This window comes from Neopelma chrysocephalum, unplaced genomic scaffold, assembly GCF_003984885.1.
Source record: "Neopelma chrysocephalum unplaced genomic scaffold, ASM398488v2 Primary Assembly neopelma1_24, whole genome shotgun sequence".
In the NCBI taxonomy this organism is placed as follows: Eukaryota; Metazoa; Chordata; class Aves; order Passeriformes; family Pipridae; genus Neopelma; species Neopelma chrysocephalum.
In genome coordinates this window covers 8,853,046-8,878,794 of record NW_020897693.1, presented here as the reverse complement: position 1 = coordinate 8,878,794, position 25,749 = coordinate 8,853,046, and the positions used below count along the sequence as shown (strand labels likewise).

The 25,749-nt window shown below is 50.2% G+C and overlaps 2 protein-coding genes across 2 annotated transcripts in view; both read left to right on the top strand.

The window, feature by feature from the left end:
* The first annotated feature begins 2,405 nt into the window (after positions 1-2,405).
* Positions 2,406-7,941, top strand: TNNI2 (troponin I2, fast skeletal type). The gene is made up of 8 exons (XM_027702455.1): positions 2,406-2,511; positions 4,102-4,131; positions 4,317-4,323; positions 6,096-6,137; positions 6,429-6,557; positions 6,955-7,044; positions 7,177-7,353; positions 7,669-7,941. The coding sequence occupies exons 2-8, from the start codon at positions 4,124-4,126 to the stop codon at positions 7,765-7,767; spliced, it is 552 nt and encodes a 183-aa protein (XP_027558256.1). The 5' UTR covers positions 2,406-2,511; positions 4,102-4,123; the 3' UTR covers positions 7,768-7,941.
* Positions 7,942-8,649: 708 nt separating this feature from the next.
* The window catches only part of LSP1 (lymphocyte specific protein 1), a 49,796-nt gene continuing 32,696 nt past the window's right edge, over positions 8,650-25,749 (top strand). The window contains exon 1 of the mRNA XM_027702122.1: positions 8,650-8,752. Within this exon, the coding sequence (XP_027557923.1) occupies positions 8,673-8,752 (80 nt within the window). The 5' untranslated portion in view covers positions 8,650-8,672. The remainder of the gene's footprint in view (positions 8,753-25,749) is intronic.

The window sequence follows — 25,749 nt, the reverse complement described above, 5'->3', positions numbered from 1 at the left end:
CCCAGCGGTCCTGCCTGAACTTTTACTGTGAGTGCAATTGCTGCTGAGCAGAAGTTTTGTTTTTTGCTAACAGCATCATCCTTGGAAATAAGACACAGTATGATCTGGTGTCATGTCACTCCACAGTGCCTGTCCACTTGATGCTTGTAGGATGTTGAAGAGGAGGCAAGTTGTAAAGGTGTAGGAGAGTGCCACGAGGGACAGTTTGCATAGATTCATCACCCTAGCCCTTCTAACACGTAGTGGTTCCATGGAGGGGGAACCTGGCCCAAAAGAGCCACACCTGAGTCTCTCTAAAACATAGTGCAGAACCTCCTGTATATGGCAGGTCTTCCCTCTGTCTGGCCTAACAGGATGGTGAAAGTCTTCTGGGAATGATGGACCATACCTGTGGTGCATTCCTCTAGCTCAGCTGAAGAGGAATGAGGGAAGGGAACAAGGTTGGCTGCCCCACAGGAAGATACCCAAGTGTGAACATTGCGTCCATTACTGGCCCCTGTGTAATACCCTCACTTACACCTCATACTCACAGAGCCAAGCACCTCTCTGAAGGACTTGCCTGGAGCCTCCTTATGTCTTCCTTGAATTTTTCTGCAAGGAACTTGTTTATTCATCACTCAAACATTTACATAATTCCTTTGGAAAAACCCTCTGTCTTTCTTAATGTTAACCATAGCTTCTAACTTTGGCACATTTCTGTTTTTCCGTTCTTCCTGGTCCTCACTGGGTTTCTTCCTCATGACATTTGGGTCTAGTGCCTCTCTGTTTCTGGGAGATCTGCCCTACAGCTTAACCTCTGTGCAAGGCAGCTCCATGGAAAGGCTTATGCAGACTTGGAGGCTTGACCTTCTGCTCATCTTATTACCATACCTCACTATCCACTCCTTCTGTATCCTAATAACACATCTGTTGGCCAAAATTTTGCTTATGGGACTTCCTTTTTTGAACTTCTTTATTCAATTATTTCAGGTCAACACTTCCCTATCACAAGGTGATAACCAAACCCTTGAACTCTGAGCAGATCTCATTTGCTGTGCTGCATGCCTGGACTCCAGGGGGTCCAGAAAGCCTTCATCTCATGGGGCTGAAAAGAAACTGCTTGGCTGTGGGGAATTTTTGAATGGAGAACTCCCCCAGTTTTGATTCCTCCACCAAGAGCTGAGCTACTCTCTGGAGGAATGATGGGCCAGCACTGACCAGAATGTGTGTAGCTGCAATGTTGCAGAGGGACAGATGCTGAGTGGACCCAGCCTAGCCCATTCTAGGGGTTTCTCCCTCCTCCACGTGCTACCAGGGCAAACCCCTGCAAGACACCAGCTCATCCCAAGGACTTGCTCTTCTTTCACAGGCATCTGCAGCACCACTTGCACAGTGCTAAGAGTGGTGGAACAGGAAACCTTCAGCAGCTGATTTGCCACTATCTATATAATGTCTGGGAGGCAGCTGGAAAATATTGTCAGGGCCATGGCTGAATCAGCCTAAAAAACCCCGGCTGGAAGAGCAGGGAGTGCCTGGGCTGGAGGAGGAGGGCAGGAGCTGTTTGGGTCCCTGTCTCCATGGGATCCCCTACACACACGCACTACATGTGCTGTGACCAGGGCTGGGGAATATTTCCAGCTACGTTTCCACCTGTTTCTCCTTCAGATCCATGGAGATGTGGGTCTGGGTCATCTGACGGAGGGGATTACCTTTTTTGCTGGCAATGTTGGGCTGTTCCCCCATGCTCTGCTGCTTCTCCCCAGCCCCTTGGTGGCTGTGAGCCTTGGAGCTGCCGCTACATAGCTTGCTTTTAAAAGTTGTGTTGAAATATTCACACAGGGAGGAGCTGCAAATATTTCCCACGTGAGGGAAATAAGTGAGATTAAAAGAGCATGCTAATGATGGATGGCTCATTAAGGGATTGTTCTTGCACATGCTGTCGGCAGTGGATTTTTGGGGTGCAGGCTCGCTCTTCCTTTCTGAAGGGCAGAGCTGCTCACAAGCCCTTGGAGGTGAACTGAGCCATGCCTCTGTCCATGGAAAAGCCACTCTGTGTCTCTAAGGACAAATTTTTTTTAGAGGCCTTGCAGAAGGATGGCTGTGTGCAGGGAGCTGGGGCTTCAAACAATCTTGAAGCTGTATCTATTGTGACTGCTTGGTGGTAGGAGGAGGGAAAGGAGGGCTCCCTCCTTGGCACTTCTGAGGAAAAACACCTCTCTAGCTCCTCCAGGGTGTCTCTGCTTGCCCACCCTACGGGTAGAAGATGTTCTCCTTCTCTCCACTCCTCCATCCCTGGCGGCTCGCCCTCTCCTCCAGGGTTGCCTGACTGTCCTGCCCCAGCCAAGGGAGGTGCACAAGGGACTCTGGCACATCATTGGTCTGAGAAGGTCTCCATGCCCTTAAAGAGAAGGTGGATTTTCTGCTGAGCCACCCGAGACGCCCTTTTATACCTCCTTATTCAGCCAGCTGCCTGCGGCTCGTCTGTCCATTCCGTCCAGCCCGCAGGACTCTGATTTTCTCCTCCAGACTTGGGTGAGCCTTTCCACATATCTCTTAATGACCCAGCTTGCTCTTAGGGGGCGATGGGGGAGCAGATTTTCTCACCTGAGTATTAGGGATATAAATACCGGGTGGGGGGCCTGACCTGCTGGGAGAAACAGGGGTGCTAGTAAAACATGCTCTATCCTTTGCCTGTTAGAGAGGTCTGCACGTTGGAAAGTCTCCCTCTGTCTGTTCCAGTGAGCTTCTTTCTTTTTGGTTTCATGCCTTCCCCTTCCTTGGTTGGTTCTGCTCTCAGCTTGAGTGGCGAGGGCAAGCAGAGCCACAGGCTCCCTAGTGCTGGCTTCCCTGGGGCCACAGGACTCGGGATCCTTGCCTGCGGTAACTCGGCAATAACTCCCTACTTACACCCCTTCCTGCAGCTTCCTACCTGGTCCTTGCAGTGCCTTCCTCCCCCAAAACACCTTTGAACAGGGACCGACATCCAAATTTATGGTGCCCTCCCCCCGGAACAGGTGATTTAAAGCCCACAGGGCAGGCAGCGAGCTGCAGCCTGGCGTTGTCCCCTCGCTTCCTCGGCATCGCTGCCGCCGAAGTGGGTGCATGTGCGCGGGGTAGGGATGTGAGTAAAAATAGCCAGCGTTCCTCGGCCGCCCCGTCCCTCAGCTGTAGCTCAGCCACCTGCGGTGGCTTGTGCTTCGCATCGCTCCGACCTCCCTGAGTCACGGGGCTGGCACCGGGGAAAGGCTGCCGTCCGAGGAGACAGCTGCAGCTCCTTCTGCAGCTCCCTGGCCATTTTTAGAAGCACTTTCCCCCCCCTCCTCCCTAAAGTAATGTGATGGGCCTGCACATTTTCCAGGATAAAGTTTCCTTGGCCCTGCAAGCTGTGCCTCCTGCCTCGGGCATGAGCCCCTGTTAACACTTTCACCTCCCAACAGAGCCTCCCAGGTCTGCAGACACCTGCTCTGCAAAGGACAAGCTCAGTTTGGGCTTGGCTGACACTCCTGCATCATTCTATTAGGAGATGCAAGCAGGAGATACTGCTCTGCTAGAAAAGTAAAATTTTATTTATGGTGGAGATAACTTACAGCAAAACAAAGGTGCTTTTCCATCTCTTCTCTAATATGTTGAGTTGTACCTGTAAAATTTCCATTTAAGGCAAATGCAAGGAATTACCTGGGGAAACTCTTCGAGCCTTTACCAAGTCAACCACAACTTCCAACCCCACTTTATGTCACCTGTGCTGAGGTTGCTGCAACAGGCTCCCCTGCCCCACACAATGGGTGTGTGCACTGGCAGCGGCATCCTCTGAGGTCCTTCCTTGTTACCTGGGGTCACTGCCAACCCTTCACAGGCTTTGGGGTATTTCTTGGCCTCACTTGGTCTTTTACAGAAGTCCCCTGATGCTGAGATTTGTGTTGCTATGAGGAGGCATGTGTTTGGCTCTTGTCTACAAACTGCAGCCTAGTTCCCTATATGATGAAAATTTGGTGAAGTTGGGAAACAAGAACAAGCCTGTTCCTCTTTTTATTTTCTAGAGGATTCTTGCTTTGTTTTTAAAACCCAAGAAAGTGACCACCAGCATGAGTAATTATGAACTTTTTTTCTTGGTTTTCATTTCAGGCTCACAACCATCTAAACCAAGATGTCTGAGTAAGTTCCCATTTTTCTGTCTCTAATATATTGTTGGCATTTAAAAACTTTTGTTCAACTGCCAACATTTTATGTTTGTTAAGATTCCTCTTCTTGTTTCCAATTAGGATCCTAACTGACTGCCTTTTTTCTCCTTTCCCTTTTCTCTTCCTTCCTTTACTTGTCCATCTGCTTTTCCTGAACAGTGAAGAGGTAAGTGTGTCTTGCTGGGGTTTTTCCTTTAGTGATGCTCATGGCATCAGTCCTGGCTTCACTGTTTCTCCTTAGGAAAATCAGCTGCTCTATGTCTGTGTGGGAAGAATGGGTTCATGGCAAGGCTTTCTTGCTGACTCCTCCTGGTAAACATGGGAAGAAGAAGAAAAATCCCTTTTGAAAGAGTTTTCTTTCCTCCTGACTTGAAGTTAAATGCTTTTTTCCCTCCATTCCTGCTTCCTCAGCCGGCCACGAGATGGTGCTGGGAAGGCAGTGGTCCAGAGCGACCTCTCCTCCATCGTCCATCCACCATTCAGCCCTTGGCCTAGCATCCTCCCTTCCTTCCCCACATCTAGCATTTCATTGTCTACCCGCTGAGCACTGCCAAATCACTTCTCAAAGGCAATCCAGGGAGACCTGGATCCAGGGGAGTGTGAGCAGGGTGGAGGTTGCATTCTTAGCAAGTTTTCCCTGGCTTCTGGCAGAGTCAGGTGGGGCTGGAGGCGGCTGGAGAAATGTAGGGGAGGGTGTGGGAGGATTGTTCGTGGCTTTGTCACTCCACATTTCCTCTTAGGAAATTGCTCCATCCTTCATCTCTGCTTGGCACCTCCCCATATGTCTGAAACACCACAAGCTCAAGCTTGTTCTCACTGAGAGAAAAGAGTATGTCAGGGACACATAGAAACTCCACAATATGGTGCTGGTGTCCAACAGGTGCTTTTATTCCCCATCAAACTCAGAGCTTCCAGAAAAGGCTGTGAGGACGCTCTTTGCTATGGTACCAGTTTTCAGATGAGGAATAAGCCCTGAGCTAACAGCACTCAAGGCGCCTGATTATCTGCTGGTTAATGGTGTGCTGCATCTCTGAGCTGGGTGCTTTTCCTCTGCAGAGCCCTCCAGCCCTGTCAGGAGGGCCTTGGCACCATTTGCATATGAAAGACATGTCAGATTTTATTATATTTCGCTCTGCACATCCTTATCCACTTCCTCCTCTATGCAGCACAGACTCACACCTAAGTGCTGCTTTCTACTCCCCACCCCCCCACATGTCAGATGTGGTGTGTTTGTCCTGTGCCAGCCCAACTCAGCCTTGCCTGGTCTTCTAGGCAACATGCTGAGAAAACAGCTGAAATGCAGAAGTTGTGGCTTCTTTTATAAATTCCTGTTGTTGCTGTTCCAGCACATGACAGGTACAGAAAAGAAGCCTGTATTTGTGTCTGTCCTCCAGCTGTGATAAACACACCCTTCAGCATCACTTGCACTGGGTCTTTTCAGCTCCAAGAAATTACACAGCCTTCATGTTTTCACCTGCCTGCTTGTCCTTCTCACTAGGGTGTCAGGGCATGTGCCATGGACCGCTCAGAAAGGCATCCCACAGCTCCTTAGCACCCAGAGAGACTGGGGCCATAAGCTTGAGCGCAAAGTAAAACGTGTCTGAGTGAAAAGGAAATTAAAGAAAAGGCTAAAAGTCCCAAGAAAGCAAGTTTGAAGTTATATTTTATATGCATATTTTCAAGTTCATCACCCTTGTTATCTTTTCCTGGGGCACTTTGTAGGTTTTAGCTTCCTGAGTTGGCAAAGCTGGATTGAGCAGGGAGACTCTTTTGAATGCCACTGGTTTGGAGACCAACTGTGTGTCAAGCTCCTGGCTGGAGCAGCTCCCTGGCAGGGCTACAGGTCCTTAGTGGACTGTGGTGTTGCATGGGGAAGGGCAATGGAAAGGGGAATGGGCACCTGATAACCTGCTTCTCACTTGTTTCTTCCACTTGCAGAAAAAGAGGAGGGCAGCCACTGCCCGTCGGCAGCACCTGAAGGTACGTGGCACTGCTGTGGCTGTGCAGTGTCTGTCCCGACCACCCCATCTCCCATCCCAAGCCACCCAGCTCTCAGCTCTCCCTCTCCTAGAAGAAGCCATAATGCACAATGTGGGGACCTCTCACCCCACTCTTTACTGTGTCCCCACCACTATCTCTTGCTTTGAGATGGTGGTATTGATGGGAACACCCCAAGCTGCCTCTCCATCAGGGCTCCCACTCCCTTGTTGAGCTCCCTGCCCTCCTCCTTTGCCTCCACCCTGCACTGACCACTCTCCTGCTGCCTTCCAGAGTGCTATGCTCCAGCTTGCTGTCACTGAAATAGAGAAAGAAGCAGCTGCTAAAGAAGTGGAAAAGCAAAACTACCTGGCAGAGCATTGCCCTCCCCTGTCACTCCCAGGATCCATGCAGGAACTTCAGGTAAAGACTTCTTTAACCCTTTCACAGTGCTGGAGCAGAAAATATCTGATTCCATCAGTCAGCCTGGTGAATCTAGACTGACCTTCCTATCTTGACACTCTTCTCACCTGTGGTGCCCTGAAGCTGGATGGATGTGGAACTGGCTTGAGAGGCAGGTGGGGTCTCTCTGCAAAAATAAAGGGGTCTGGCTGGCATGGGAGATGTGTTTCTGATGATGTGTTGAGGTAGCATTTGTGTGAAGACAGTAGCATGGAGATTAGGACAAGCCACCCTTTGCCATCTGGTCTTGACCCCACCTAGTCTTTTGGATTGAGATCTTTCAGAGCCAGAGCAATCATGAGGGAGGAATCATGTATGTGGGTCCAGAAGTCAACACACTTCTCTGCTTTCCCCCCAGGAACTGTGCAAAAAGCTTCATGCCAAGATAGACGCAGTGGATGAGGAGAGGTATGACACAGAAGTGAAACTACAGAAGACTAACAAGGAGGTGAGTTTCCCCTGGAGCCATCCTTCAGGGAGTCTCCAGCCCATTCTTCATGCCTCCTAGCACTGCTTGGGTCCATCTCATGAAACCCATGCCCTGCTCTATCTCTGCCCCACTCATTTCATCCCCCCTCAGCTGGAAGACTTGAGCCAGAAACTCTTTGACCTGCGTGGCAAGTTCAAGAGGCCACCCCTGCGCAGGGTGCGCATGTCGGCTGATGCGATGCTGCGGGCCCTGCTGGGCTCCAAGCACAAGGTCTGCATGGACCTCCGAGCCAACCTGAAGCAAGTGAAGAAGGAGGACACTGAGAAGGTACTCCTTCCCTCTCCCCTGTGCCCGTAGCAGGAGTTGGCCCCCATTCTTCAGGGCTCACACCTCCCTGTGTGATAGGCAGGGATGAGAGTGAGTGTTTCTCCATAATGTTCTTCCTGCTCAGTATTTCCTCCTCTGGCACCCATGATGTTGAAACAGGAGGGTGCAGTCCAAAAAGATGTATAGCATGGGTGGAACTGGGTTCCTCTAGCTGACATGGGGGTTTCCATGGGTGGACAGATGAGGAGCCCTGCTCAAGTGGGCTCTTACACTGGGGGGGCACCACTCATACCAACCTGATCATCCCTCCCTCAGGAGAAGGATCTTCGTGATGTCGGTGACTGGAGAAAGAACATTGAAGAGAAGTCTGGCATGGAAGGCAGAAAGAAGATGTTCGAGGCTGGCGAGTCCTAAGCACCTGCCTCTCCACACCTGTCCTCCTCTCCCTGCTGTCCCTGCTGCCCGCCGGGCTCAGGGGCACTGACTGGGTGCCATTTCTCTCTAGTTTTGTGAAGAGCTGCGTCGCGGCAGCAGTGATGTAAATAAAGCTTTGGTGGGAAAGGTGGGTGTTGCCTGCCTGGGTGGCCAGACCCTGACTCATGACATGGTGCCAGCAGGGTCTGCCCCTCCAGTGGGGCTCCTGGTAGGGTTGGGGAGGCTTTGACAGGGACTGTGCTGTGGGGAGGGGAACCTCTCTGCTGTTGGTCCCTCTCCAAAGCTGGGAATGCTCATGCCCTTCTCCAGTGGCAAAGAGACAAAAAGATAACAGTCCAAGCCTCAGGAGGTGTTGCAGAACCTCAACCCATGATGGCATCAGCAGGAAGCTGTGGGGAAGAAGCAGAGCCCAAAAGGGAGAAGAGGGGTGACAGCTGCAAGGCAGAAGCAAATCCTTCAGCTCCTGTGGACTTTGAGAGATGCCAATTTAGGACAACCTTGACAGCATCTGTGGCAGCACCCCAGTAGGGTGCTGTGGTTTAGAGATGATGGCTATCACCAGAGTGGCACGGGCAGCTGGGGGAGTTGTGTGTCTCCTGCCACAGTGGGTATGTCCATGCCCCCTGCTTTCCTTATGGGTTAGCCCAGAACTTCCAAATTACTAGCTGCCAACAGGTAAAACTTTAAGTCAGTCTCAATGTTTTTTTAAAAAAAACACAAACAAAAGAAACCCCCAAATTCACCTTCCCTCTGCCCTCTCCCATCCCCCCAAACCCTCAGACCATGAAGTTTCCGGCACAGCTCACTTCTGCTGAGCACAGGAAAAGCGAAACGGCGGCAGCACCCTTGTGCTGGAGCTGTCCGTGCAGCCGCTGCGAGGGAAGATGTCAGACTCGGAGGGGTGCCAGGAGGGTGCGGAAGGTGTGAGCCAAGTGGCAGATGAATCCCCTGGGGAGAGCAAGAGGTGAGGCTCGGGGACACCACAGCTGCCTTCCAGTCCTGGGATACTGGGAGGCTAGGAAACAGGGAGGGCAATGGTGGGCAAGGAGGATGCGTGACCAAAACGATGATGACCCACGAGGCTGGAATGGGTCAGATGTTCCATCAGGCTTTTGACAAGCTTCTCCAGGTAGGGAGAGACTTAGATTTTCTAAAGCTCTCATCCCCTTTGAACTTCAAAGCCCCTGGGAGGGGGTTGATCAACCGGGGAATGACAGCTTCAGAAGCAGGCAAGCTCAGTGAGCGTCTGGTGACCTGGACCTTCTCCACAGCCGAAATCAGTCCCATCTCTAAGACCAGTGGGTGGAGATAGCTGCCTCCTCTGCTTGCTGGGCACATCTGATTTCTTGCTGTGTGCCCTATGTCTCTAGCCAAATTAACCTGGCAGTATTTCAGGCTAGCTGCTGTAAGGTTATACAGCTCCCTGTGCCTCCGCTCTGCTTTATAGCTTTATCAGCAGAGACTGTAAAATTTGGGATCTGTTCGCTCCAATGCAGGCAGCTTTCCATGGGGGTTAAAAGAAGACAGATCAGTGGCAGAGACCACATCTGTCTGTGGTGGAGGCAGACAGAGATAAACTCAGCCAAGGTGCATCACCCAGAAGTACTCAGATTTGGACTGGATTCAGGCTGAGCATCCAGTGAGCTCAGGAGGTTGCCTGATTTTTCACCTCCAGCTTCAAAGCTTGCATTAGCATTTCTCCCCAAGCCTTCTGAGAGCCAGCACTGTTAATGTTGACAGGGGAAAAAAACCCTTGAGTGACAATGAGAGGAGAAAGGTGTGTCATCTCCTGTCATTAGTGGTTGCACTAAGTGTTTAGGCTGACACCTGACAGCAATTAGCCTTGGCTGAAGATTTGACTGGAAACTTCAAAAGGTGCTGGAAGGCTCTGTGCATGACTCTCTGCTGAAACAAAGGGAAGCCTTGGTTTCTGGGGGAAGCACTGGAGCGTTGCTCCAGTGTGGCTTTGCCTCTCTTGCAGGCTCAGCTCACCTTGCAGTAGCAAGGAGCAGGTGCTGTGCGTGGTCCAAGGCAATCAAATTTTCCTGCTCCCCTCTTGCTGCAGTTGCTGCAGGTGCTGGTATGTTGATGCAGGCAGGGCCACTGCTGGGGTCTGCTGCTGAGGCAGGGTCAGCTTGTTCCCTTTTCTGTTTCCTGCTGGAGTTCCCACTAAATAAGAGGCTGTGTGGAGGAGTCTGTTCTGTAGCACTCAGACCCTTACAGCCTTTAGAAACACGTTTAAAAAGAGTATATATGATCAGTGACAGCAGGATGGTGCATCCCTTCCTCCCTAGCTGTGTTTTAGAATCTTAATGAAATTTCTAAATGAAACCTGATGACAAATGTAGTGAGCAAAAAAAAAAGTTCCTCTTTGTTTTAAAAATCAGGAGAATTACATTCCCTCCCAATTTGTGTAATAGTTTCATGTGCAGCTCTAAATTTCTCCTGTTTTTTACTTGTGCTATTTAAACACTTCCTAGGTGATTACCACTCCCAAAATGGAGGAAGGAAGTGTTTACTTGCTGTTTGGTGCTACATTTTCTCACCTTGTGGCTAACTCAGCTCTCTCTGATCTCCTTTCCTTGATGAAAAAGCTTTTTTCAAGCGGACCTGTGTATGGATGGAGTCAGGACAATGCTTCTAAGACAGCCTAAAGCATGATGGAGGTGTGAGCAGTGAGTCTTGTGATGGAGCTGCCAGGAAAGTAAATCCCAAGGCTCCTGGGTGTAAATGCACAGTGGGAGGTGTTGGGAGAAAAATATAGGTGCTTGTCTATTTAACTGTCCAGTGTATATAGAAGAGGAGCTTGCATTAGAAAATGTCCTAGAAATTTTAATTTGAACATAGCTTACTTTGTTTCCCCATACAAATTGGGGCATGCTGGCTAAGTCCTGCTGATGCCAGTGTAACACTACTTAAACCAGACTGGTGTCACACTCTCTTCCATGAATTGGAATTTCTCTATTAGGAAACTGCTGCAGTGTGAGCCTTCCCAAGTAAGCGAGAAGCTGGAGGGAGCTCTGGGGAGGTGGCTGCTTGGGTTGTCCTGCCTTGACAGTGGGAGGCTGGGAGCCCAGCATGCAATGGATCTGTTAAAGCTCTCTCCATAAAACTCTAGAGGCTTCAGGTAGCCTCTGACCTTGGTTCCTACACCTGTAGCAGTGCACATCCCCACAGCTTGGGCTGTGCTCTGCAGGATATCTGCACCTGAGAGGCAGCACAGCTCATGTGGCAGGTTTCTCTTTCCTGTGGGGTCTGAGATGAGATTGGCTTTTCCCAAATTTCCCATCTCCTTCCTTCTGGGGTTTCCCACCCCATGAGCTGTAGGGAGCCCTTGGCTGCCCATGTATGGTCACTGCCTGGGGAGAGGCTCTGCTGTGCCAGCAAGCCCCGGGCGTTTCCTTGCCATGTCTGTCCCCAGCTGTCTTGAATTCTCCAGATCCTTAGAGGACTCTCAAGGGTCTTTGCTAAAATGACTGCTGTTGCTAAGTATATCCATGGTTGGAAGGAGGTTGTCTGGGAAAACTGATACTTGGAGAGTCTTTGGACCCCTCAGTGCACCAGATTCCTTGGGGGCGGGATGGAGGGATGGCTGATCCCTGCTCAGGAGTAACTGGTCACAGTTTGACCCAGCTGGGCTCATTAAAGTGGAAAAATAGTAGGGAAATAAACAGGGGAGGACCAGATGGATTATTTAATGAGGCTGGGTTATACTTATGGTTTCCAAATTGGATATAGGTGGTCTGGCAATGGCATTTGGGGTAAAGAACTGTCTCTAATTATAGGAGGTATCAGGTGCCTTCAGTGCCCTTTTCTCCTTGGGGGTAAAAAAATAAATTAAGCCTGGCATGCCTTGCCTTGCCTCTGAGCTTATTTTGCTATGTAAAGCTATGGGTTTGGAGGAGTGTGTGTTAAGGCAAGGGATTGCCCAGAGCCTTTATTTGAATTTTACTTTCTTTTTTTTTTCTTTTTAAACACAGAAGACTCTCTGCTGGCTTGAAGGCTGGCTGTTTCAAAACTCTTGGTGTGAAGTCTGGCTCTGAAGCTTGTGGGAATCCCTTGCCCTGGATTTTGTAGGGTGAACGTACTTCAGAGGGTTTAGAGCTTTTCCCAAAATCTGAAAACCATTCTGCTTGCAGTAACTGGAAGGGCTGGCGGTGTGGCAGGAAGTGCTTAACCTTGGCATGCCCTGGGGATCCTGGGCCCCTCTGCTCTGACCCTCACTGACCTTGCTAATCCAGCCCGGCCGATGCTCTGCCTGCATCCTCTCTTTGCATCCATCACCCCTGTGACCCATGTGCCCAGCTGTGGGTTTGCACAGTGGCTGAGCTGACTCCTTTCTGCTTTGGTGCTCTCCTCAGAGCTTGGCTTGCTCCTGGCTAGGCACTCATCCAGCCTGGCTGCTGTCTCTGCCGGGATACTGACTGGCATCTGGACAGACCACCTGGCCAGGAGGTGCTCCAAGACCTCACTAGTGCCGTGTTTTTGTAGGAACAGCTTTTTCTTTGAAGGGGGTGGGAGTCCTGACCCAAATAAAGTTGTTGCCCAGGCTCCAGGAGGCATTGGTGTGACCACCTGGCTCCTGGGACTGTAATCCTACTCTGACTGACTGCAGACCAGCAGTGGCCCTCAGGGGCTCAGAGGAAAGGCCGCAAGGTGCTCTCCTCTCATCCGCTCCATGCAGCCCTCCTGCTACAGTCCAGCTATGCAAACCTGCCTGGGGGGAATGGTGCTCACCCCAGCTTGCACAGCAGCTTTGACCTCCTGTAGCCGCAGCTTCTGTTCCCTTAATATGTCCAACAAACTCCTCACCAGGCTGAGCCTTTGGGCTGACTGACGAGGTGCTTTGGCATCCTTTGAAGCCAAATGCACAGGGAATGGGTTCTGATGGGGTTGTTCTGTTCTGAAGTCCTTCATAAGGAGAAACCTTGAGGATGTACATCAATGCAAGGAAGACACAGGGCTGTATTTTTATGATAGGGACTCAGGGGCCTCTTTACCTAGGTTTTGTTCTGGATCATGGTCATCTGGTATATGAGTAAAAAAATATGTCCTAGGAGGTGCTGCACATTCTGGGAAGGCAGCTGCCCTGCATGGCATGACTTTGGTATGATCAGTACTAGAGGAGCACCTCCAGTGCCCAACCAAAATCAGAGTGTCACCATGGTGAGTGCTTTGTGGCTATCCTGATGGCTTACTGCCTCAGGGAAAAAAGGTCAGGTTAACTCTACTGCAAGGCTAGACAGCTGAGATGTTTAGGAAGGGATGCCCTAACTGGAGAACTTGCCCACTGTATATTTACTACCCTAGAGAGTCTTCTATTGGACCTGTGTGCATCTGCCAGTCCTTGGTCTTAGGTAACCCAAGGCATCATCAGTGGTGCTTGACACCTATGTTTAGGCACCTGAATTGCTCCCTTATTTCCCAGTATCATCTAGGAAGCAAAGGCCATAGCCCTGCTCTTCTGAGGTTTGGCCAGGTATCTCGCAGTCCTCAGCCTGTCTGCATGTTCCACAGAGGCTCAGTCATGAGTGGGTTAACCAGCCCTGCTTGGAGCCCATGTATGTTTTCCTTGCCAGTGTATCCATCCTAACACACACCAGATGTGTGAGGCAGCCATTGGAGTGTCTTAATCCCAGGTTTCGGCACTCAGAGTTGTCTTTCTCACAGACAGGTCTGCAGTGGCTTCCACTCCTGCAGCCCACATCCTCTGCAGGAGAACTTGCAGCAAGGCAGGGCAAAATATTTTCTGTTATTTTTTTCTTTAAAGAAGTCCCTCCTGGGATGGGCTGCTGCAGCAGAGCTGATGCTGACAGCTCCATCTTCAGACATATGAGGGGAGTGTCAAATGCAGGAACTACTTGAGTTCACCCTGTCTCAGAGGAGCAGTGCATCCACCACAGCCTGGTGCATCTGGTAATTGTCCAAGGAATACCTGAGTAAAGAGGAAGAAGCATGAGCAAACCCAGCTGGCTTTATTAATGAATGGATATGGCAGTCAGTGGGCTTCTGTTAGCTTGATTGGTGACTTGCAACCAGTGATCTGAAAACTTGGGGCCATCTGGGGGCAACTGATCGGAGACGTGCAAGACTTGGTTTAGTTGAATCTCAGTTTATTTGGATTTCTCTTGCTATTGCACAGATGTGTAGGCCCAAATGCTTTTGCCAGTGTACATCAGCACCATCCCTCTGCCTGCCATAAAGCGGTGCCAGTTTGCATCAGCTGGACGTCTTCGGTTCTTTCACTTACATGTTCATTTTGAAAACAGATTGTTAGGGATTAATTCTGCATTACCAAGGAGCCTCTCCCCCAGGAAGGCTCTAGGTATCTGTTGCTTGCTGCAGCTGAGCAGACAGTATGTGTAATGTCTTTTATCAAGTCCTTGCCAGATAGTTTGGAAAATATGATCTCTTCTACTGTGCTTGTGCATGCTTGTGCTTTTCTGCTGCAGAAGCAGTTTCCTTTCCAGTGCAAGCTTGCTTTGGAGCTATTAGCATTGAAAAACCCTGAACTATTGACAGACCCCAAGCAATCACTGCTGCCAGCTATTTGGGAGGGGCAAAGTTCTCCTCCAATAAAATTGGTGACAATAATAATTTCCTCTTAAAATAAGTGCCTCCTTGCAGTTGTCACGTAGCTTCCCATAACATGAGCTGACAGCATTGTGCCCGAGCTGAGCTGTCTTGAAGGGCAGACTAATGAGATACACAGACTATGCTCCCCTGCTCTGGTGGGACTTCTCCTTCCTTAGGGTGGCATTTGTCTCTTCTGCTGCATCTCCATGCCAGTTACCACCTTCCTGCACACAGCCTTAGCTGCCCTTTGTGCAGAAAAGCCCATCTCAGCTTTTTGTTGGGCCCCACTTGAAGGAGCCATGTGTCTTCAAGCTTTTTGGATGCATGATGATACTTTTGCGGGCCTTTTCAAAACAGCTCCTGTCTTCTGCCCAGCTTAGCGAGGGAGGCATGGATGGATATTGGCAAGGTGATATTAGATGCCTTTCCCCAGCACAAGGAGGGACTTAAAGTGAGGGTATAGCTTGGAAGCAGGAACTGTCAACCAGTGCTTGGGAGTTCCTTCTTATCCATTTAGTCTACTCTGACTCCAGCTAAAGTAACCAGCCCAGCAGTGTAAAGTGGAGATTCACGGTTGCTAAAACTGCTTGTATTGCACAACATCAGGGCCTCGAACCAGCTGTAGGTGAGCTAATAAGTTTATATTGGGCAGAAGCTGTATTTTGCTTCTTGAAAGCTGTGTGGTCAGCTGAGTAGCATGGCTTGACAGGGCTGCACTCGTGCAGTGGTACTGTCCTACAAGCCTATCAACAAAATGTGGTGCTTGGCTTTGGGCGATGCTTAAACATGTCACACAGATGCCACTTGGTGAAGGAAGGTGGTGCCTCTGTTATAGGTTATGCCCCTCTCAAACCCAACGCGGGAGATGTCTGAAGGTGTCTTCAGCTGCCCAGTGCCCATCTAATCCAGCTAGTCAAAGCAAAGACCACTCCATTTATTTTGAATAGACATTCAAAATTCAAATTCATTCAGCAGTTTTCCAAACCTTGGTGAGCAGAGACCAGTGACAAGGCAATGTGATGCTATAAGAAGGCCTTTTTTAGACATTTCCTACAGTGTCTGCTGGGGAAAGACAACCACTTGGCAGCAGTTGCCTATAGCTTATCCATCCTGGCTGGAGTCCTTTGTCCTGCTTCTTGGCCCTGCAGTGGAGAAGCATCCTAAAGAGATGGAGTCTGTCTCCTCAGGGCCAATAGTTCTCCCCTTGTCCTGTAATGACCCTCCTGCATAGGATGGGAGTGTCTTATCTGCAGCCATTGTTTTGTCTTCCTGTCTCTTTCCCAATGGCTTTGTTGACTTAACCTAATATATAGATATGGGGCACAGTATCAGTAATGACTCTGGCTTAACATGCTGGACCAGCTGCACTCCTCCAGGGCTTGGCTGAGTCACTTGGCCTTGGCCTCGGTCTGGAAAACTCGGATGGTGGCTCACTGCAGTGGCTCAGGTAATATCTCACTATTTGCATAGCACTTAGCACAACAGGGGCTCAGATATCCTTTAACTATGCTGAGCTACTCAGTTAATGCTTCTCTCCTTCTCCTGTTTTTTAAATCCATCCTTTGTACTGGTTTGTATCACCCCTGGAACAAAAGCCTCTTCTTTTACAATGCTTGTAAGCTTGCATCTTCCCCTCTCACTGATAAATGAAGCAAACTCTTGGGATTTTAGGTTTATGGATATACCCATTAAGTTCCCTAGAGAGAGTCCCTTTTCCATACGTGTGTAAGGGTGAGAGGTAGCAGTGGGGTAGAGGAAGAAGGATGCTCCTTCTAGATCCAGCTTCTGATTCCCTCTCATTTCTGCCTCTTTGGATGTCTTAGGAAGAAAGTCATCATTGATCCCATGCCAAATATTTCAGACTTAGTATGACACAGTGTTTGTTGGCTCTTTTGACCCAGCCCACAATTACACATGTTCTTCATGATGCTCCTCTGAGTGCGTGGGCCTGGCAAAATCTCTGAGCCAAGACAGCTCCCACCTACGGCACCCCCTCCCTGAACACCCATGGGTCATGTGTTGGCTTGGGAATATCCTCTCCTGACTCATGGCCAGGGCAGAGGAAGGCTTGCTGGGGAGCATCATTGGGCCTGGACTCCTTCCCCTGCACCCTGAGCTAATTGCACAGGCGAGGTGCCCTGCCCTCCTGGCAGCACACTTCTGGAGCTTGTAATGAGCTGTTCTGGTGTGAAGGAGACAACGTGCTGCTTTTGGCTGCTAGATGTGCTCTTTCCTTGGGATTATCTCTGACTGCCTGTTTTGGTCTCTGGCTGCCCAAAAGTGAGTGCTGGCAGAGTAAGCTGGACTGAGTTAAGTGGGAATTCAGAGTGAAGGTAAGGTGGGCAAACCCTATCCGTCAGGTTAACGTGTAAACCACACCATCTATGCACCTGATGTACCAAATAGTGTGCCCCTTTCCCTGAGCAGGGGCTCCTGAAGAGCTGGGCAAATGCTGATGTCTGCCAGGCTGGTTCAAAGTGGAGGTTGCATGTGCATGGTGAAGAGAGGCTGGTGAGATATCAGGAGAGGGAGAGAGGTTTGTGATGGCAGAGGGAAAGACACCTCACTTAAAAGACAAACCAGAGACCCCCCCCTCTACTCCATTGTCCTAGAGGGGCTGCTGGTGGAAGCACAGGGTCTCCGGCTGAGACAGGGCTCTTAGTCCTTGCTGAAGATGTGAGGCTGTTTCTGCAAGAACATCTTCTCAGGGTAAGATCCCCACTTACATGCAGGTATGGACCTCTGGAAACCATGCTGGCAGATGATGGCAGTTTTAAAAGACTGGCCCTTGTAGTGACTGTACCTGGGGCTTATGCTGATGGTGCATCCCAGCAATATTGGAAAGAATTGCTTGGGCTGCATTTCCTAGAGGACTAGAGTAGTTTTGTTTCTTTTTTTTTCTTTTCTAGACCATGTGTGAGCCTTCAACTGATTTTGCAACTAGTCCTACATAGCAGAATGATTGTGTAATTAACGGGAACTGGTGCGGCCCTATCTCTCTCTGGGACTCCTGCTCTCTTTCCCACAGCGATGGAGACAGACTCATTCTCTCTCTTAGCATCTCACCTTCTCTGCTTCCCCTGCTGCTGGGAAGAGCTTTGGGAAACTCATCAGTGGCATGCAATGTGTTCCTGGGTGCTCCAGCCATCCCAGGTCCTGCAGTGGTGTGCATTTTTGCTGCAGAGATTTATGGTGGTTCTCCTAGCTCAAACTGTGCCAAAAAATGACAGATGAATCAATTCTTTGTTTTTCTTCCTGTGTCCACTGTACTCCTACTCGCTTCCTGCTGGGACCAGGAGGTTTGTTTCTGTGAAAGGATATGAGCAGCTGTGGGACTGCTGCTGACCTTACTGTTCTTGGATACATGGTGTGACTCAGACTGATGCACGTGGCCTCAGCAGCGAGAGGGAGGAGAGGGGACTGAAGGCGCATCTGTACTGCAAGATGATGGTGTGGGATTTCTCCTGCACTGCTCTTTCTCTTTCACAGCCTTTGTGCCTTCAAATAATAGTTTTAAATGGTCCCTGCCCCATGGAGATGGAGACAGTGACTCTGTCCATGTGTCACTTGGTGTACAGTTCCTTCCCTTCTTGCAAGCTGTGGGTCCTGCTCTGCTTTCCACTCCCTGTTATACTGCAGGACCCTGCTGATGCTGGAGGAAGGATGAGTTCTCTTGTTATTCCTTGTATCTTTCTCAAAGATGAAAGCCAGGGAGAAGGGCAGGAAGCCTTCCCCAGAGGTCGAGTAGCCCAGACATCTTGAAAGATTTTTCTAGGTGGAGTTCAGTACCAGGAATGTCTCTCCCTGGGAGCAACACAGAGCTCAGCCTGTTGCAATTAAGGGATCTCTTTTCTCACTGCTTCACTTCTGGTGTTTCCAAATTATCTTAACATCTTAGACCAGTAAGAGCTAATGTCATGACCTCTCTCTGGTCCTGGATTTCATCATCCAAGCATGGGTTTTGTCAGCCCTGTTCATTGAAAGCCCCATCTCTGAGAGGCAGTCAGGCCTGGAATTGGGGTGGAAGTCTGCCGAGGGCTTGCAAGACAAAGAGCTCATGCTGGCATCCTCGAGGAGACAAACCCAGGTGTGGAGCCAGGGCTCTCTTGCTGGAGTAATCAACAGCTTTTCCCTCTGCCTATTTACATGAAGGATCTTGCCTCTAGTAGGTAGTGGTGTGCCCTTGCCTCTTTCCCTCCCCACACCCAGCAGGCTCCTGTCTTCTCCTGGTGACAGTGGCTGCATTCCTCCTTGCCCCTCCTCACCTCCCTGGGGATCACCTGGCATCTCTGCTTTAAGTAAGTGTCTGCTGTGCTTTCATTCAGCCCCTCATTGTTGCTAGCCCATGGCTGCTAACTACATCTCTGCCTGCCAGGGCTCCTTCAAGTTGCATCCTTGTCTGGCTTGGACCATGGGAGTCACTGGCAGGTTTGGGCTGATTCTCTCCAAAAAGAAAACCCTGTGGGTGCACACTTCATTTCAACTCTGGCCAATTGTGGTGAAGTCAATAGGAATGTTCACATGCTTAAACCTAATTACTTCTGCAAGCACTTGCACGGCTGGGACAAGCTCTTTTTCAGCAACAGAGAGCTTTTGTGGTGTATCTCTTGCATCTTCTCACCAAATTTAGAAAGAAAAATATGCAGTGTGATATCGTCTGAGCAGCCCACAGAGTAAGGGCAGCATCAATGTCTGTGCTTTGTTGTTTTTGTTGTTCATAATCACTTAGGTGATGCTTAGTAAATACCTGCAGAAAAAAAATAAGCTGTTTTAAAATGAAAAGACAGTGGAAAGAGGGCAGGCACTTCCTTATTTTTAATCAAGACTTCTGGGTGTATTTCATGGGCAACTTCCCCATCTCAGCTTATCAGGTGTCAAAAAACACTTCTGAAGAAGTGATTGAAGGGAAATGTGTAAATGAGATGAGAGGGACTGAAAGAAGAAGGAAAGTAAGGGTCTAAGCAGGGTGATTCCACATAACTGCTCCTATATTGGAGACATCCAGACGAATATTCCCACTTACCTCGGGGAACATGGGCAGGCCACGCCAGGAGCACCATAAGGCAGAGCTGGAACTTGCTAGGTACAAGTCCAGGCACCTGTTGGTTTGGCATGGCAGAAGATGTTTTCCCCTCAGAAAAAGCACATGTGGACCAGGAGATGCAGGGTTGGGAAGAAGACTTCCCCCCCAGTCCCTGCCTGAGAGTACTCCCATGAGGAACATGAATCTGAACACATGGCAGATGGGCATTTTGTTTTAGCAGGTGGCAATGTTAGTCCTTCATCAAACACTCACGCACTTCTTTAATCTCCTGAAATATCAGTGTTTCATGGAGGCAAGCCAGATTTAGCCAGATTTTTTTGCCCTTGCCCTATTTGATGGATGGGAAAACAGGCATGGGAGAGTTGGTCACCTGGGCAAGTGAAGTCTAAGAGCAGAAGCAGGATGTATGCTGCTTGCCTCTCTGAGGATTCCCCCAAAATACAAATGCCATCTCCATCACAGGAGAACATTTTTCTCTGGTGTGGCATTTCCCAGCACAAGGCCCCTTTCGTATTAATCTGACTCTTGGTTCACCTTCGGGCGTGCGGGGACTGTTTGGAGGTGAAACCTTCATGCAAGACTTCTGCTCTGAATGGACCAGGAGTAATTTACAGCCCGCCGAGTGCAAGTTGCCAACCTGGATTTCTGCTCCCTATTTGCTTTGTGTAATCAGGAAAACAGTGGTAAAGGTGGAGGGAGGAGGAGAGGGGGGAATAAAAAAAGAAAGATGGGGGCGGGGGGGGATTGAATAGGAGAAGGAGGGAGAGAAGTGTTAAAGCGAGAAAAGAATCCCCTCGCAGGGGAGCGGGGAGCGCCGGGCTTTGTGCTGCGGGGCCCGCCGGCGGCTGCGCTCGCAGAGATTCTCCCGTGACACTTCCACGAGGCAGAGGGGGAGGAGGAGGAGGAGGTAGAGGTGGAGGAGACAAGCCGGGGGTGTGGAGCAGGGGGGGCTAGCAGAAACAAAAGGAAACCAGCTGCAGAACTTCCTGAAGGCGGAGAGGGGGCCGCGGGAGCGCGCAGTGCCGGGCGGCTGCCTGCGGCGCTGGGGAGGGGGCGGCAGCGGGACCCTGCCCGCCGCGCCTGTGGCCACCATGACCAGCGCGATCCTGAGGAGAAACTCCAGCAAGCAGGGCCTGCAGAACCTCATCAGGTGAGCACCCACCTGCCCGCGGGGGACCCGCTCCAGGCTCCGGCTGGAGCTGCCTGCGCCGAGGGGCGCGGGTGGGGGGGCGCCGGGTGGGAAAAAGGGGAGTATGTGTCGCAACGACCATCTTCGTGTCCCTTTAAATCGTGTGAATTTCGTCCTCATCCTGATTTTCCAGCAGACTCGATGCGTTGGAAGGAAGGATAATAGATATCCCCCCCCCCCCGCCCCTCCTCCCCAAAAGCTGTATGAGAAAAGCAGATTTGAACTTACTGATGGCTTTTCCAGGAGCTCCCAACTGAAATAACTGAGCACAACTGTACTGTGACACTCACCTGAGCGGCTGGTTTTGCCCCATCCGCTCTCCGTGCAAGGGACGTCTCAGTACGTGTCTTTTTTTGTGTCCCCTGAGTGCTGAACGGTCCTGCCTAGAAAAAGGATTTTTCTTTTTTTTTCCTGTAGGAACTGTACGTTGTGCACGCTGTGATGTGCGTTTTCAATTCAGAGATCAGCGAAGGGCCGGATCCTCCCACGGCTGCAAGCTGACACTGTTCTTTTTTGATTTAATTGATCACAATAGTGCTTTGAACCTTTCTCTTAGAGTCTAATTGCCAGGGCAGGGAGGTGGATGGCTCGGTTGGGTTTGTTCCCATTTGTCAGCCGGGGCTGAGCTGGGGAGGATGGCTACATTGTCTGCTGGCTCTGGGATTCCCTACCATGCGGTCAATCTGCTCTTCCCTGCGGGCTGGAAATGCTGCTTTCCTCTGGGTCTGGACAATGGTGGTGTGCCGTGCTGATGGCTCTGACTGGACAGAAGAGAGGCACTTCTCACCTCTTTATATTTAATTGAGCAGCTGGATGGGTGAGAGGTGGAATTAGGGAGTGCTGGACTCACATTCTGCATCTTGGGTACCTCTTGGCTCCCTTGTCCTCACTGTGCCTGCTGGTCTCCAGCATAGAAGTGGAAGATGTCAAAGTGGGGTTTATTTTGACAGGCATTTTCTGGTCAATTTGGGATCTCCTTGACTAGTATTGCAGCCTCTAAACCTCACCTCTCACATGAGTTTCCCACCTTGGAAGGGAAACAGGCTCCTACAGCCATCCAGTCCCTGCCACCTTCTCCTGTTCTAGATTCAGGGCAGTCAGCAGAAAAGCTCCCACTGGTTCCACAGGCCCCTGGGTGGAAAGTAGGCAGGGAGGAACTGACTCCTCTCTATTCATCTCCTGTTTGTCCTGTTGGACTCTTTCCCTGGTCTCAGCCCGGAGGGACTAGGATCTCAGTTACACATCCCTGTTTCAGAAAAGGGCTTGGTCAGGGGCTCCTGAGGGGTAGGGAAACCTCTTTGCGGGTGTGGAGAAGGCAGAGATGGGCTCGGATTTGGGGCCAGCTGGTATTGAGGAGGGCCAGGCAAATGAACTGCTCACAGCTGAGTGGCAATTTATTTTGCAGGGTGGCAGATGGGGGAGAGCAGGGGGAAGCATGTGTGCCTCATGCAAAGAAAAGCTGTATCCAAAGAACTATCCTCAACACAGCCCAAGTCAGAGGTGTTTTCCTGTCCTTAATGATGTTTCTAAGTTCATCCTGCTGTGCATAAGGGACTTTTCATGTCCCAGAGACTCAGAGGGGCTTTTACAAGGTGACATTTGTGCCGAGCAGGGTTTATTACACTTAATCTGGCTGAGGTTTGGCTTTGTGGCTGTGTTTTCCAGTCCTGCTTACAGACAAGGAAGGGAGTGGGGTGTGGGTGTGAGGGATTTCCATGGTTTACACACAGATAGCCTCACTCATGTTCACAGGATTCAACAGCAGAATGGGCAGGTCTGTTCCATACACAGCATAGTTTGTTTTGCAGTTGTATTTTCTCCCGGAGCAGTTTCCCTGCTAAGAACGACTGTGGGGCTGGCTCTGCAAGCCCTACCACCTTGGCTGCAGGAACAAGCTGCTTCAGTCAGTGAATGGCTTGAGGCTTCTGGCTTGAAGATATACTGCTGTCAAGACTACCGTGCTCTGCTTTTGTCTGTCCCAAGGTGACTGCAGGCAGAGTGGTTACAGTGCATAGGTCCTGGGCTCATCTGATGTGTCCAAGACCTGGAGCACAAGAGTGAAAACGGCTGCTCAGAGCCATGTTTGCAAGCACTTGGAATTTCGATGTGGTGTCAAGATTTACCTAGCTTCTCTTGCTGCGGGTCATCAGCAGGGATAACCAGGGAATTACCTTCTCTGAGCATGGCTCAGCAAAGGGAGCTACTCGTCAGCTGTCCAACAGCTGCGTTCAGAGTTCCTGAGCTGAAACCAGTGTAAAAGTCTTATGGATTTTGGGTTGAAGAGCTGATTCCCAATGCTTTAAGCATCCTGCCTTGTTCTTGATACAAACCCCCAGCATTTCAGACAAAGGGGACCATGCCCATGTGCTGAGCATCACCCAAACATGGGTCCCAGGAGCCTGATTTGCATGAAAAGGCTTTTCCACTGACTGCTGACAGGTTTGGTGCATGCCGTGCTTTGGAGTGGTTTGGTGTGCTTTGGAACACTGGACCATGTTGGAGACACCCTCAGGCTGAAGTGCTGAGCTAGCACTCTGGAAAACGTCTTTCCCCTCTGCCCAGCCTGGAGGTGGATTGGAAAAATTAGTCTTCCTTCTTCCTCACTGAAGAAGGTGCTTTGCAGAAGGTGCAGGCAGGAACGTGCCATTTACATCTGAAAAGTTGGAGACTGAAAAGAGCCCAGGGTTATTCCTTGCAACTGCAGAGCAGGAGTGGCTGAGTAATTACCTGGGAAAGGCATGAGAAGAATGGACAATTGCAGGGCTATCTACTTCCACTCCTTTGCCCCTCGTGCCCAGGCACTCCCCTCATCCGGCATAGTTTCTCTATCAGGGTATCACTTGGGAAAGATTTCTCCCTTTGTAGCATGATGATCCCTTGCACACCCACAAGACTCCAAACATGAGCTGCTTTATCTTGTTATCGAGGTCTCTTTTCTCCTTATCCATTTAATGAATTCCTATAAATAAGATAGGGATCCAGTGCCTCTTATGTCGATTCATTCAGTTCATTATCTGCTCCTGCTGGAATTTTGTTCTCCCCCTATTTATCGAGCCTCAAGTGTTTCACAAAAGAATATGGCTGTTTAATTAACCTACAAATCAGCGTCTCTGTAAATCAGCTGTGCCACTCCTTGAAACCAGATTATTGGGTCTCCTGGTTGACGCTGCTCCCACTAAGTGCTGTGGTGTCTTGCTGCAGTTGTGTCCCCGTAGCTGGGCTGTCGATGCCTGGCTGGAGTGTGCAGCTGTGGGGTGAAGTGTGCATGCAGATGGATGTGAGTTAGAAGGAGTACTGCTCTTGTCTCAGCTGGTTTGTTTTTTATGCAGCATATGGGTGAACTCTGGGTACCATTAGGAAGTGAGCTGTGATTTGTTCTTGGGGGGAAAAAGGACAGTTTTCTTGCACACTGCTTGTATGCTTCCTAGGACAACGGGGACCTGGTCCAGAACAGGGGCTCCAGAGCATGGCTGCTGCACAGGCAACAAATAAATGAGTGTCTCTAATTATAAGTCAGAAAATTGAATCACATGATAGAGCTAATTATTTACTCTGTAGGATGGGACTTTTGCTTTATCTTCTGTGAAGCCATTAACATGGGAAGTCAGACTGTGAGATCTGAAATGAATCTTGCATGCCCTTGTGTTTTGGCCTGCCATACATGATGAGATGTTCTCCACCTCCAGCTGATGCCAACACTCATGTTCTGGCACCCGTGAGGCAGCTGCATGGCCCCTTCTTTCTCCCTACAACTCGGTACTGCATTGTCCAGCAATGCTCTTGGCAATGCTTGGAGTTCTTCAGCATTAGGGTTAGCTTTAAAATTCTCTGAACTCCTTGAATTTTGGTGTATGTCATCAGTGTAATATTTAGTTTGATCAGGATATGGGGGCTCTGCCCAGCTCTGCAGGATACCTTCCTTTCTGCCTGCATGCAGTGTTTCCTGAAGCTTGCCAGGATGTTTCTCAGCAGGGAAGATGCTACTCCAGTATTTCTATCTTGACCTCCTGAGTGCTGAGCTGGGAACAAGGAGCTGGAAGCACTTGGGAGGGCTGGATGGTGCTTTGATGGGGAAGAACATTTTTTTTTGTGGGGGTGGTTGACATGGTCTGGGCACTGTTGGTTGTTTGGGAGATAACTACTCCGAGGGCTATTGCAGCATTGCTTTAGTCCACCTCTCTGGTTTGTGGATAGGTAAGGGGAACGAGGAATTCTTGCTCTGAAGAAGTGAGGCAGCTCTTTAGGGGAGATGGGAAAAATGAATGTGTAGGAACGAGCCCGTAGCAGAGCTGTTGCATGGGGAGAGGAGGGAGGGATGCTGGCATAGGACAGGGGGACGCAGGACCTTCATCAGTGGGATTCATACTTTGCAATGCTGCCTCAAATGTTGCATGAGGAGCCTATGGTCCCTGCAGGGCTTGCCCACCCTTTCCCAAATCCTCCCTATTTTGATGTTTTTATTAGTTGCCTTTATTTTTGTTATCCTTCTGTGTCCCATCACCATGGCCAGGGCAGAACTAGTGGGCACCTTTGCAAACCCTGTGAGTGGGGGGCGGATGGGAAGGGAGACGTGACCAGATGCTGCTGGCAGGGAGGAGCAACCAGGAGAGCTCTTTGGCTACACTGATCACCCAGTGTTGCTGGGCCATGCCTGGGGATTTCCACATCCTGGTGAGGCTTCACTGGTGCCAGCTGCTTGCAGAGCAATGCCACCACATTTTGCAAGTCGGGAGGGACCTGGTGATTTGCAACCCAGCTGAGCCGTGGGGTAGGGTGAGGGTAAGGGGCTAAGCCAGTGTGTGGTGGGTAGCCCCTCCCTGGGTGCCTCATGGGATGCCCACACTCTGCTTTCACTCTGCAGACAGCAGCTCATCATTCTCTCTCCAATTGCCGCAGCTGGTCTGTCCCCTCTGAGTATCCTGTGGATCCATTCCCATATTTTCCCAGCCCTGGGGCTTGTTTTTTTCAGAACTCCACCTACCATTGACCTTTCCCAGAAACCAGCTGATGGGTTTTGTTTGCTTTTAGCCTGGCTTGACTTTGATTTTTTTACCTGCTCTTAAGCAATTGGATATTTAGGGCCTGAACTTTGAGCCCATGGAAATTTTGGGGAGCTGTAGTGAGCTTCTGAGCCCCTCAGGGCTGCAAACAC

Coding starts and splice junctions, on each gene's coding strand:
- TNNI2 (XM_027702455.1), top strand. Junction 6,558..6,954: donor GATCCATGCAGGAACTTCAG/GTAAAGACTTCT, acceptor CTTTCCCCCCAG/GAACTGTGCAAAAAGCTTCA. Junction 7,045..7,176: donor TACAGAAGACTAACAAGGAG/GTGAGTTTCCCC, acceptor ATCCCCCCTCAG/CTGGAAGACTTGAGCCAGAA.